General features: G+C 38.6%; 1 protein-coding gene across 1 annotated transcript in view; it reads left to right on the top strand.

Annotated features, from left to right (window-relative positions):
- LOC306662306 (CUB and sushi domain-containing protein 1-like) overlaps window positions 1-2,212 on the top strand; it is a gene marked incomplete at its 3' end in the record, with an annotated part of 487,379 nt that extends 485,167 nt beyond the window's left edge. Inside the window, exons 3-4 of the mRNA XM_079141803.1 lie at window positions 694-806; window positions 2,184-2,212. Coding sequence (XP_078997929.1) covers window positions 694-806; window positions 2,184-2,212 — 142 coding nt within the window. The remainder of the gene's footprint in view (window positions 1-693; window positions 807-2,183) is intronic.
- Window positions 2,213-14,675: the final 12,463 nt, after the last annotated feature.

Genomic DNA, 14,675 nt, shown 5'->3' with positions numbered 1-14,675 from the left:
TAAAATATAAATTGATACAGTCTGTCTTTGACCTTTGGAAAAACTGTTAACCTTCAACATACTGTGCACATTATTACACGAGTCCCCTCACACAGATTTCTGGCTCTGTCATCATTAAAATGTTTAAATGTACCCAAGCCTAGTGATCAGGAAAACCACTTCTTAGAATGCAAAAGATTTTTCTTGTAAAATGAACACTGAGATTGATTCTTGTGACCTCAGCACAAGCAGAATTGATTTTTATTTTTATGCTTTGACAAGGGTGTTTCTGCCTCTCAAGAGAGCCACAATTTGTTTTGGAGAAATATAACAAGCAGAGTAATAAATTAGGAGAGAAAGAATGAATTCAAAGCACATGCAAAGTCACAAGTAGCTAGAATAAGGGAAGCTGTGCCTTCGGGTAGCTTCGCATCCTCTGGGCAGGATGGTGGTGCGCAATTCCTTCAAGAAGTATTCTCAGAAGTTACTTAAGTTAACAAATTTTGGTGCTTGATAATGCCTTAGTTCAGTCTCTAGCAAAGTCATACTTACGAATGACTGTTTTGCAGCATCCTTCAGTTAAATATAGCATGATTAAGACTTAATCAAATGACTTAATCAAATAAGCTTTGCAAGAAATTTTGTGCCATTTCACATGCCATGTTCCCTTTAGCTGAACTCTTTTAACCATGTCCATGCTTCTTTTACCTTTAGGCTGTCGGGATTTCAGCTGCCCTCATCCATTGTGAGCTCCGGGTCTGTCCTGACTCTGTGGTTCACCACCGACTTCGCAGTGAGCGCCCAGGGCTTCAAGGCACTGTATGAAGGTAGGAGACTGAGCTCAGCGCACACACCCACCGCCTCCATGACCTGACACGCCCCTTTGGGTTAGCCATGATAGTGAGGAAGCTTGGTGTGCACCACACGTGTGCACGGTTGGTTAATGATTGACAGTTGGAAAGTACAATTTGCCACAATTGCCAAATTTTCTAGCACTAAATATACGTAAGTTTTGTTTACTAATGGGAAGTTCTTGATTGGGTTGTCCTTTTGTCAACATTTGGTAAGGAAGTTTTTGAAAATTTTAGATACAAATCTACTAGTCCCACAACTCAGTGGTGAAGAGTTCACTTGCCGTGTCTCAGAGTTGTGTCAAACTTTTCTGGGCAATGCTACTGCTAATCAGGGTCTGAGGAAAGGTGAGTGCATGAAATGAATTTTTGCTATCCAAGGTGAAGTTTTTAACTGAGGAAATTATTTTGGTGTTATTGTAGTTCCAACCTTTCAAAGAGTAGGTATTTTGTTTTATTTTCGTGTCTTCGTATTTTGTAGTTAGATACTTTTGGATCTTGCTATCATTATTAAGCTTGCTTTTGGGTGGAAATGAAAAAATCAAAGATTGAACTATGATAGACGAAATGATTATTTTAAGTACTGTATTTGAATTGAACTAGTAACACTTTAGGTATAAAGCCTGAAGTGGGTCTTCTTTAGTCTTGTTTTTCACTGAAATTTTAAATTTTCTTTCCTGTGTAATATAGTAACTATCATTGTTAATACAAACTGGAGGCTCTAAAGTAAAAAAGCAATAATTATAAGTGGAGTTACAGACTAATTCAGTATTGTTTACTGTGGATACAGAACTCTAAGTGACATCTGCTTATGTTCTTATTTGTAATAGTACACCTGGGCAGAATCACACTTTGTGTGAAGTTTTAGTTGCATGTGGTTAGTGCAGTTGATCTCAGCTATAGTGAGATTATAAGAAAATGTAAGGGCAGAATTTTCTTCTTGCACAGACAGATGAACAGAATGATTTGCTCTTTTATTTGAAGTTGTGTTTGGACTGGTACTGAGGACTACCTCTTCTTCATATCCTAAAGTCTTTGAGCATACTGTGTTTGTGTATAAACCAGCATCAGTGTTTGAAAAGGGTTAACCACCCTTGAGTAATTACTGTCAAGGAATAGTGTAATGTTTTCAAAGTAACAGGCTAGTTTAAGGTTAATGAGTGTTGCTCTCTTTCAAATTCAGTCAAACCTACATAGTGCTGCCTCTAAACCATACACTCACATAATTTCTTTTCTACTTAACTTTGCAAAAGTATCACTAAAGGAATCCATATCAGTTCCCTGTGAAGCACACTGTGTCCAATAAGCATCATGAGAGCTGCTTAAAAGTCTGATCATGCTCCCCTGTTCTAGAAAGCCTGCGGCTTCCCTACCCTGCCTGACATTGACAATCAGAGGCCATGTTGTGCTGGATTCCCTGCAGTTGATGTTGCAGGAAAGGTTGATGCTGAGTGGTTGCCAGGGGAATAATTCTATTAAATCTTCTCGGAATATCACTGGTGTTACTTGTTGTCAGGATGGTATATTTAAAAAGATTGTTAAGACTGTCTCTGTTGGAAAAATATTTTCATGTCATTCAAAAGAGATCAAATGGGAAAATGACTGGAAAAGTAAATAAAACTATAATTTTTAAATATGCTTCTAAAATATATGAAAAAGCATTTGTGTAATTTAGATTTGAATAATGATATTATAATATAGTCTGATATTTATAAGTAAATACGAGCTGGTATTTTGAAAGAAAAATTTTAAAAGAATAGTTAAATACAAAGGTGCTTTGTCAGCAAAGTCAAAATTGCCTCTAACACTTAATATCTGTATTTAAAATATTTCTCAGTTAGCTTGAAGCTCTTGTGGGTAAATGGAAGTAAGTCCTCTATCAGGAGAAAATTAAGACCACCGCAGTCCCCATGGAGGCCTGTTGAGGGAGGGCTCCTCTGTAGGTGGGTGAGGGGCCCAGTGCCCTCGCCCACCACTCTGTCAATCTCCCAGTTCTGAAGGGATTTAAGGCAAGCATGCCTCCTCAAGGCTGGGCCTGGGGAAACTGAGGTTTGATTATGGACGGTGCATAACATGTACAGACGCTGCTCGGAGGCAGGACACCTCGTCGATGAACATGTAAAGTGGGGCACTGACAGTGCAGACAGGCCTCAGGTCTTCTACCAGTTGCATTTCACAATGATTCGGATTTTCTTCTATCCCAGTCACTTTCGTTGGAAGAGATTGTCCATTTAGTAATTTTGGACCCAAATAATATAATAAAATATTGATGTATTATCCAAGAGCTCTAAAGGAAATTGAATTTAGATTAAAATACTAAATCAACTATTAAAATAAATTTTTATAGTTCTTAAAGTGGTACTGCTTTCTTTCCATTAAAACTAGGATTTATTTAGTATTACCAGATTGTTGTTTATGTTTTTGGATTAAATTTATTCATCTGAGGAAATCTTCCAAACTTCCAAGATCTGTCTAAACATGATAACCTTGGCAGTGAACCTAATGTGGGCACGGAACTCAAGTGCTTTTGGCAGTAATTTTGAAAAAACATTATTTACATAAATTGTTATTCATATTTGGAGACCTTAAGGTACATAATGAATGTGAAAGTAATAAAATATTCCAATTAATGTGTTCAGCCATTGAATTTAACTCTGGAAAAAAAATAGAAATACATAAACTTTCTCCTAACATTGCTCATATAAAATATTTGACTTTCTGCATATGGACCCTTTAGGGTCTTAGCAAGTAAGTTCATTGTTGTTGAGATCAGCACATTTTTACTGGCAAATGCAGAATGAAATTGAAGTTACTGAATTATTAGACTGCTCTTGTAGTATCTGCTAGTTCCATCCTAAACAATATTCTCCATTGTGAACAAAATAATTTGTATAAATCTCTTTGATGAATTTTATAACAGAAAATATAAGATTATATAAAATTTAAAATGGAATGAATTACTATTAAAATCCCTTTGTGTGCCCAAATTTGAAGAACTGTGTCCACAAATAGCCTTGATTCCTAACTTTTTGTCTATCTTCTTTCAAGAACTTAGTTAATTAAAATATAATTATTTTTGTCATTAAGCTTGTCTGTGTTCTAAGAAAGACATCATCTGGGAGGCAGGAAAATTTGTGATATGGAATCCTGGGGCTTGAGAACTTAGCACATCCACCTGGCGACACCTGGCAACCACGCCGGCTTCTGTGTTTCAGGTTTTAGAAGAGAAAAACTCGGGATTCTTATTTTTCTAAAGCTTCTACTTTTTAGTAACAAAAATATTTAGTACTTCAATAGTAAAAGTGTTAGAAACACTGGTGAATATATGGTGAAAACTTCTAGGCAAATATTTCACCTAAAATTTCATATGTTAATTTCATCTTTACTTTTTCCAAAAATCTTTTCATGTCTCATGAAATGTTGGGTAACTTTTCACTTTTAATAATGTGAGCATTGATTATATTTTTAATATTCAGTTTTTGTGAATTATTTACCATAATTTAGGTTGGTTTCTTAGGGATTGTTTCATTTTGTTTTACATGAAATATGTATTTTTTTTTTGAAATCATAGTCTTTGTGTGATTCAGTATTTTGTGAAAAACAAAGATTTGGGTATAATACAATTTATTTTGAGATAGAAAACACCAACTCTCTAAGTCAAGATATTGGGTCCAATATTTAATGGGTCCAGTGTTTAATCCCGAGGATCAATACTTGCTGCATATAGAACATTTCTCCAAAGTCAAGATAATTCCATAGATTTGGAACCAGTTTTATTTTTAACTATTGGTGAATGCTTTATTCATGGAATGGCAGATTTTAAAAAATACATAAATAAAAATAGTGTGCGTTTTGAGAGGGATGCTTTGCCATAATGAAATTGACAAAGCCAAGGGAAGGGCAGCAAGGATTTCTTGACTTGAAGTTAATGAGGACGGAAGGGACTGTTCTCACGGAGGGCCCGTAAACGTGGGGGCTGGGAGAGGGCAGGACTGTGGGACACGCGGGTCTCTAGCACAGGGCTCAGAGTGCTGCCTCCACACATTCAGCATGCATCTCTGCTTCCCAGGGTGCCATCCCCAAACGTATTGGCCTTAAATTTTATGCATGAAATTATAAGAATCTGATATTATCAGATTTTTTTAAATGAATAAATCCTGGAGGTATAGTGTGGAGGAATTCAACATTACTAAAAAGCAGAGCTTCACATATAGAAGGAAATTGCTTTTCATATAAAATAAATAGCTTGTTTATTGAAGTGGGAAAATGCAATTGCTGATAAAGATGATCTAAGGGATGCCCTTGGATTCTGAGGAATTCTGTCATGTTTGTTTTTGTCTTAAAATCATTCATTCTATCAACTATAACAGTATGCTACACCAATTAAAGTATATGCCTCAATGGATAGATGATAGATGATTGATAGACAGAAGATGGATGGATGCCTCGGATTGTGTGATGCTCCCCAGGCATTTCCTGTTAAATCCTGTACTAATTCTACAATGAAGTGCAATTACCTCTAAGGTAGAGATGGTAAGGCAGCAAACTACAGTAATTAAATTTCTTAAAATCCCCTAAGTACTACCTAGTGAAAGCAGAAATTACCTGCATAGCTCCTGAAGTTGTATTTGAGACCCACTCACCATCCTCTCAGATAGGTTTTATCTGTGAGGACACACCTATGCAAACACAAGTCCATGCACATTTATATGTGCATGTGTACCTGTGAATGCCCATGTTTGCACAGAGAGGGTGTGTGGCATGTGACTAGACAATGGGACTCACTGGGTCACCCCCACCTACTTTTCAGGTTTTCACTCAACATGTCTAGAACACCAGGACAGCACCTGCCTCCAGAACCAGTAATACGAGGGAGTAACTGGGGCCCCAGCACTCATGCTGCCTTACAAGATCCGGCAGGAAGAGGAAAAGCCGGCTCCCCGGCCAGGGGAGATCTTCAGAGTCCACACTGGCTTCCTCTGGAGGCATGTGGTTAAAAAGCTCAGGTGCTGAGTGCCTGCTTTGTGCCGGGACCTGAACTGCAGTTCTCAGGGAAGACTCAGAAATAGACCCCTGATATCGATCTCTGAGTGAGGGAGAAATGTGCAAGAATGTGGAGACAAATGAGTGAGCAGACGTGAGCGAGACAGGTCCAAACTGACAGGAGAGGGGAACACCTAAGGAGCTGGAGTTGAGGGATCTGGGTTCTCAGAGTTCACAGGAGCTGGTGTCAGCCCTGCCTGGACTCCCCACCCGTCAGGAAGTTGGGGTTACTTTGTTTCACATGTGAGTCTGAAAACTTGTACTGTGAGATGATTTAGGGAGGGAGGGAGGGAGGAAGGAAGGAAGGAAGGAAGGAAGGAAGGAAGGAAGGAAGGGAGGGAGGGAGGGAGGGAGGGAGGGAGGGAGGGGAATACAAAAAACTGAATTCATTTCACTGGACTATGAAATAAAGCTTTGCATATTTTGTAGGTACGTGCTAATTTTGTAATTTTGTCAACTTTTGGTTTGTAATTCATAGTTTCAGTGTCCAAATACATGTAGAGAGAAGAGATGGACTAAGTGAATTCTGAATTGCTGTAGCACTTTGAGTCATCAGATGACACTGTGCCCTCCCTTTGTGGCCATTTTTCTTTATGACACTGAGACAAAAATTGAGTCTAAGAAAATGTGAGTCCTTCATACTTGACGGTAAATATTCAAAGGTTCCTTTTTTCAAAACATAGGGAGCAATAGGTCAAAAAGTATAAAGTTACATGTAGGGGAAATAAGTTCTAGTGCTCAATTGCACAGTGGGATGACTGTGGTTAAAAATAAGCAGTGTATATTTCCAAACAGCTGGCAGAGGTGATTCTGAATAACCCACCACATAGTGACATGAATTCATGAGGTGATGGGTGTTCAGTATGCTTTACTGTATCATTTATATTTGTACTGGAAGCAAAACACTATGCCCCATAAATATACGCAATTGTTATTTTAATTGAAAACAAAAGTTAGTAGTTGCAGAATTCCTGGTGCAGTTTCGAGGTCTTTGATCTACTTCTAGGTGACTCTCATTCAGGGACCTAGTTAGTTTCTTTCTTCTACATACAGATATCCCGTTTTCCTAGCACCATTTATTATAAAGGCTATCTTCTTTCTACATATGTATCTGGCACCCCGTGTCTGTGTGGGTTAGTCTCTGTGTCTTCGCTTCCACTGATCTACTTATCTATCTTGATGCCACTACATGCGGTCTTTGTTACTACAGTTCTGTAGGATAATCTGAGTTCTGGTACCGTGATGCCTCCTGAATTGCTCTTCTTACCCAGGATTGCTTTGGGTATTCTTGGTATTTGATTCTTCCAAATGAATTTTGGTACTTTTTTTTCCTTTTCTTTTCCTAGTTCTGTGAAGAATGTCACTGGTATTTTGAGGAGGATTGCATTGAATCTGTAGAACTGTCTTGGTAGTATGCTCATTATGATAATATTAATTCTGCCTATCAAGACCATGGGAGATTTTCCCAACTTCTATGGTTGTCTTTAGGTTCTTTCCAGTATTCCATAGTTTTTAATATAGGAATCTTTCACCTTGTTGGTTACATTTATTCTCGTGTGTGTGTGTGTGTGTGTGTGTGTGTTTGAAGTTACTGTAAATGGGATGGTTGTCCTGACTTCTTTCTCAACAGATTTATTATTTGAGTATAGGAAAGGGATTGAGTTATGTATGTTGAAGTCATATCCTGCTACTTTGCTGGATTTATTTGTCAGCTCTAGAAGTGATCTAGTAGAGTTTTTTGTTGTTGTTGTTGTTGTTTCTTTTTTTTTGGACCTGATAGGTAGAGGATCATGTCATCAGCAAAAAGAAAATGTGACTTTTCCTGTTTGTATCTCTTTAATTTCCTTCTCTTGAGTGACTATTCCGGTTGGAATTTCCAGAACTGGAAATGGTAATAGGAGTGGTGATATTCGCCATGCAAATCAAAAGGACATTGAGAATTGATCTCATTCCAGCAAGGATGGCACCATCCAGAATATAAACAGGAAGAAATGATGGCTAGGATATGTCAAGAAAGGTACCTCATACATTATCGGTGCGACTACAAATTAAAGCAACCACTCTGGAAAGCAGTGTGGAGATTCCTCAAAAGAGCGGGAATAGAACCACCATATGACCCAGCTATCCCACTCCTTGGTGTTTATCAAAAATAATCACAATAAACATACTAGGACGATACCTCCACAATAATGTTTATGGCACCTCAATGCAGAGTAGCCAAGCTATGGAACAAGCCTAGGTGCCCGTCAGCATGTAAATGGATCAAGAAAATGTGGTATACATACACAATGGAGTTTTACTCAGCCATAAGGAAGAAAGAAATCAGGGCATTTGCTGTTAAGTGTGTGGACCTGGAGAACATCATGCTAACTGAAGTAAACCAGACTCGGAAGGTTAAGGGCCCAGCGTTTCTCTCATATGCACAAGCTAGATCAAAATAACGGAAAAAGGGGATCACACCAAAAGAAAGGGAGACCAGTGGAGTAGAGGAAGGGAATAGAGGCGGGAGGGAGGAGGAAGGGAAAGGGAGGACCGTGCAATGAAATCGACCAAAGTGTGCTCTGTCACATATGAATATACCACACTGAATTTCAGCTCTGTGTATCTATAAAGCACCATTAAAACACAATAAGATTATACTTAAATTTTTTAAAAAATAAAGTACCCATTTCTAACAATTTTGGCAAGTAGTTCATATTCCTTTCCTTCAGTTGAAAGAATTGAGTTTGACTTTCTCTCTGGCTAGGGTTCCCTGTCATACAGAAGTTTCTGCAAGGGCACTGCAGTGATGTAAGACAAAGAGAGTCTGCGATCCTCAAAATGGATAACAGATCCCCTCTAAAGCGTAATCGTCTCAATATCATCCACCAAATTAAACCCTTACAAACCAGAAATGAGTGAATACTCATTTATTCATTTATCATAATTTGTTTTTCAGAACAGAATGGCCTCTATCTTCATGCATTCCTTGGACTCCCAACAGAGACAGTAAATCTCCAGTGACAGAGACTTGTGGGTCTGGGTCTGACTGAGTAATTAACTCTGGGGCCAGGCGGGGCTTCTTGCTGCCAGTGTGTCTCTTTGTTGGCTGAATATATTTGGCATTTCCCTCTGACACATCCCTCAAGCAGAATTTTCTTTCTTTTCACATCCATGGGTCTGGATTTAGAAAGAGCAGCTAGATTATTACCCTTCAAGCTCAAAGCTTTATTTAGAATGTCAGCACTGATTTATTTCTCCCTTGAAGTGATTACCCAAACTCAGCCTGAATTAAAGCATAGTGCAGGATGGATACACCTGGCGAGAGGGAGTGTTCCCGTCTGAGGACAGTGATAGCAGTGCAGCGGCGCCCGCTGTCCACGCCCGCCCTCCGTCCTCGCCCGCCCTCTGTCCACACCCGCCCTCTGTCCACACCCGCCCTCCCACACTGTTCACAATCACAGAGGCTGCAGCAAATTTCAACTCCCACAACTGTCTCCTCCTGAGGTCTCAGCTGTCCTAGGCTGGTGAGTCCTGGCTCCTCATCCACTAGGACACCCTGTCCCTTGTCTTCACGAAGAGCCAGTGGTGGCCACACTAACCCTGCTCAGGCTTAGTCACTGGTACCCGGGCATTTCTGTCCTCATTTTTCAGGGTTTTGCACCACCAGGTATGTCAGGACCACCAGTGTGTGTTTGTATGATGATATTTGAAAATACCACATAAAGTCTGTAGCTCTGCCATACACCATTGTATCCTTAAAATATGTTAATAGGGTAGATCTCATGTGGTATTCTTACCACTAAGGAATAAAATTTTAGAAAATTAATACTTTTAGTATGTTGATACTAACATTTCCAAAAAAGCAGAGGAATGATTATTTTCCAAAAGTTCAACTTTACCACACTCAAATAGGAGATGCAGAGCTGCCTTAAGCAGGAGAATTTATTGCTTCAACCTAGGCTCACATGTTCCCTGTGGGATCTGGTAGATCTGATAAAGGAAGAAAAGATAAACATACTTTGGGTGGCCCTGGGAGTCTAGTGAATGCATAGTGCCAGAGGCAAAGTGGCTTCCAGCCCAGCTCAGCAGGGGCAGGAAGCCTTTGCCCACAGAGGGCTGTGCCTGCAGCTCCTGGTGTGGCATGCATCAGGTGTCCCTCACACGTCGTCTTTGTGAGGCTGCCTGTGATTGATCTGATCTTCTCAATTTGGGGTCATGGAAAACCACTAAGTTTCTATGAATTTTTGAAATTATATGCCCACATTTGTATGCATTTGTGATTTTCTGAGGCAAATGTTTCTTGGACTTGAAATTCTCAAAAGTTTCACATCTAATGAGAAGGCCAGAATGGCATCTGCTGACAGAGGCCTGGTTTGTTGGCCTGTGGCACTGTGGTCTGATTTCCAGAACTTACTCGATGGCTCACTTCTGCTGTTGTGATTCCTGGGTGGAGCAAGCACCCATCCGATTGTACTCTGGCTTCATATAGAGGCCTAGAGTGGAAAAAAGGGACTGTCATATTAATATCAATGTAAATAGTCTAGTTCCAATGAACTGTGATTTATTAGCTTGGCATTTTGATTTTATATATTGGTTCTATGTACACAGTGTGCATTTTCCCATGAGAGATGAATCTGCTCTAAGCCCTGCAAAGTCTACTTTCTGATTCAATAAAAATAGACCATCATAAATTCAGAAAGAAAAATTCTGCTTGTAAGACCAATAGAGATATTGACCTTTCAACCTGGCAACACACACACACACACACACACCCCTACACACCTACACCTTGCTGTATACTGCTATCCTTCAACCATCATCTTAAGGAGGTGGTCTGTTTAAAATTCAGCTCTACAAGAATTAGTTTCAACCGTGTATGCATTGGCTTGAGGGGATGCAGAATGTCTGTGATACATAGAAGTAAAGAAAAATGTAGTACAATCTCATTTGGGTAAAAATACAAACAAAGGCATGTACATGAGCATGTGAACCCACATGTGTGTGTTGATGTCTCCATGGACATGGTATGGACAACACACACCGTGTTTGTGGATATTCAGAAACATGTATTAGAACACCTGATTTGTTGATACAGATTACCGGGGGCGGGGGGGAATTAGGATGCCACTGGATTTTTCTGTATAGACTGCATTATTTAGGTCATTGCAATGAACATCGAAAAAGTTATATAATGAACATTATGAAATAAGAAATTTCTGAAGATGATGTGTAAATTATTATTCTTAAGTGGATCTCTGGCTCTTAACTGGAAATTGAATGAAAAGTCGAATCAGGTAATTAAAAATCCTTTGATATATTTTTTCAAATGATTGAGTTAATGAGTTCTAAGACCAGCACTGTAGCTGAATTTTTTTTCATAAGGGAAAATGTGTAGTCTTTAAAAAAAATCTACTCTCACAGAAAATAATAACCTGTCTAAAAGGGGTACCAAAAGAGGCAAGTTATTTTCACAGAAAAACTATCTTTAAAAATATTATTCAGAAACAAATTAAGGAATAGTTTATATTTCTACTGAGAAGGGATTCCCAAATTGTGAGTAGTTGTGCTTTCACTCCTTGACATATTTCATCTTGATTTATTATTAAAATTCTATTCTTTGTAAACAATAATCTCCCAAGTTTTTTTTTTTACTGTTTTATTCATTTCCCCATTACCCTTTCATGTCACAGACAAATTGCTAATATGCTTACATAAACAGTATTTGATAATATGTAATCTTAGGCAATGTTTGAAAAGCAAATTTTGATCATTATTTAAAATGAACCTTTATAAATAAAAATGAGACTCTTTCTTTTCTTTCTTTTCTCTTTCTCTCTCTCTCTCTCTCTTCTTTCTTTCTTTCTTTCTTCCTCTCTCCCTCCCTCTCTCTCAATCTCTCTCTCTCCCTCTCTCCCTCTTCCTCCCTCCTCCTCCCTCTCCCCCCCCCTTTCTTTCTTTCTGAGGTTCTTGTCCTTAATATGTGACTTCATGAAAATTAGGTGACCTCCACATTAAGCATCAGGAAGCCTCGACTACTTGGCACTACAAAGGAAGTGCTAGGGAAAATCAATCGGTTACTTCTTCCTCTTGTGAATTGTGTGACGTTCTTCATTGTGCTGTCCCTCTCTCCTCTTGAGCAACGGCCCCCTCGCTCTCCTTTGGAACACCTGTGTTCGCCTCTCTTCCCACTTCCCTGGCTTTGTTGCCTGGCTACTCCCCACAGTGACGAGCCTCTGCTTTCTCAGCACGCTGTGGACATACTCGTTCCTGATGAGTGGCTCTTCTTGGTTTCATTAGGAGACATCAAGGTTACTTTCTATTGTTCTCAGATCTTATCTCATAGTTTTGCTCCGCTATTGTTTGTTGTTGATGTATTCCTTTCTTTATTTCCAAATTAACAAGAATATTGGGTACAGAACACTGAGGAAAGGGGCATTACCTTTTTTAGACTTGCTTCCAGTTATAAACAGTTTGAGGCAATTCAAGAAGATATGAGAGCATGATACCAATTTGGATTGTAACAAGAGAAAACATGGGCATACGTTGAATTAGAAGGAAGGGAACGAGGAATTTTGAAAATAAGCACTAAATGTTAAATTTTTGTATTAAACTATAATTAAAAAGTGTATTATAGTTTTATAGATAAATTCATTTTAGTTTTAGAGATAGAGAAATGTCTCCCTTTAAAAGTCTTTAGTGAAAGATATGCATGTTACACTAAATATAAGTAATCTATAGTCATATGTATATGGTAAGAATTAAAAAATAAAAAAACAGACTTCCCTAAGTGGCAGCTAGTGAATTCAATGACAGATATACATCCAAGTTATAAAAAGAGATACAAACATTAGTTTTGTCTGCAGAGTCCCCAGGTCAGTCTTCAGGAAAGTCAGGGTTCATTTCCACTTCTGAATTATCACTTAACATGCAAATTGTTATTATTTTTGTTTTTCTATAACCTGAGGTTGACAGGTCACTGTGTATCATAGAGTGTCCATGTCTCTGCATCAAAGCATACTTTATTCTGCAGTTTCTTTCTTCTTCTTTTTATTGTTTTTCTTGGATGTATCCAGAGAATGACCCTTTTAACCTCACTTGGTCACAGATATGCTTTTTACCTCCACAAGGTGCATGTTCAGAGACATCATCAATTGTGGGTTTACTCTTGGTGTGAACAAAATGAAGTACTGACTTTATTGAACAACTAGAAAAATTGTCATGTGGAACAGCACCATTGGGTTTGTGATCAGGTAGTTCTTTAATTGCACATTTTATGTCTCCTTCCTTAGTGCTAATCAGGGTGATATGAACCTAGCTAGGAATTGAGTCCAAGCATTGATGGGGCAAGTGAGATATAGAAGGGTTTTTGACTTTCAGATGAAGGAAATTCATGATTCGTGCAGTTATTTGTACTATCCCCTCCTCACCCTAAAGCTAACAATGGAGACCCCTTGAGTAGGCTACAATACCTGCATGGTGAGACTGCAGGTGGTCTCCCTGTGTGTTTTAACCAGTTTCCTTGAAGATCTTCCTGCTTTTAAGACATGGTCTCACATTTCATTCATACCTCCGGGGGCTGGGGAAGGTAACCCCACTTAATGAGGAGGCAGTGCCTGAGGCTCCTCAGCTTGCAGCATGGATTTGTATGTATCTGATGAAGCTTTGGTAGGTATTTCAATCAGGCCTATCTTGAAGATTTAGGTTTTGTTTTTCAAATCATGCACGTATTTTCCCTAAAACATGTTTTTAAATATTAGAATAATGCAATGGAAAGCTACATTTGGGGAGGAGAGGAGGGTGGCAGAGTGGACAGCTGGTGTGTGGGACATTTCAGTTTCCTCCTGCAGATCTGCCAGGGTGTAGGAGGGAAACAAATGGGAGATTTTGTGTAGGAATAAGATGTTGAACACATTTCAGTTCTGGATGCATTATCCATCTTAAATCATGATGGGACTTCAACATTCTGAATCTGATTTTTCATTTCATAAGAGGTTCACACTTGCTCAGAAACTTCCCATATGCGAAAATACTGACATGTATATCAAAATTTATGTATTTACTTGACTTTTTTGGGAAGAAAATCTTAGATGTATGAGTCATGGGAACAGTTCCATCTTCATCTGAGTGTAGTGATAACAAATTTATACTTCTATTACTTAAGTTCATAAAGTCAAAGGAACTAGTTAACATGTCTTTACAATTAATCATCATACATTTATTAATGATGATTCTGAAATATAAGTGAGCTATCACTTCCCACTGTATAAAATTAATACAAACATTTAGGAGACTGAATTTAAACAATAAATGAAATACATTACAGAGTAATACAACATCACAATTTCACACATAATATTAGCATTTTTAGCATTGCACTTTAGAAATACTGAAATCAATTGTTTAAATTTTCCTTAACTTCAATACAAGTTACCATTTTGCCTACTGAACTATTGACACAGGTTTTTCTTTCTCTCTTTCGTTCTTCTTTTTTTGGAAGATTGGCAAGCTTTTCTCTGAAAGGACAGGGAGTAAATATTTTGGGCTTTGCAGCCCATCTGGTGTGTGTCCATCTACTGAGCTGTGTTGCTGTGTGTGAAATAGCCACAAACGCTGAGGATAAGGAACATGGCTGTGTCCCAGTAATACTCTATTTGCAAAGCTAGGTGAGTGGGGCCATGGAGTGTGACTCTGAGTAATTCCTCCTCTGGGACCAAGATGTTCTTTCCTTTTAGGTGAGTTTAGCTCCAATGTATATCCCACTTCCTTAGTCTCAGTTCAGAAAACAACTGACCCTTAAGTAAGTGGACCTGAAGGGGAGCA

The sequence above is a fragment of the Sciurus vulgaris genome, assembly GCF_902686455.1.
Source record: "Sciurus vulgaris genome assembly, chromosome: 5".
Lineage (NCBI taxonomy): Eukaryota > Metazoa > Chordata > Mammalia > Rodentia > Sciuridae > Sciurus > Sciurus vulgaris.
The sequence above is the reverse complement of the archived record's forward strand: the minus strand, read 5'-3'. Positions and strand labels throughout refer to the sequence as shown.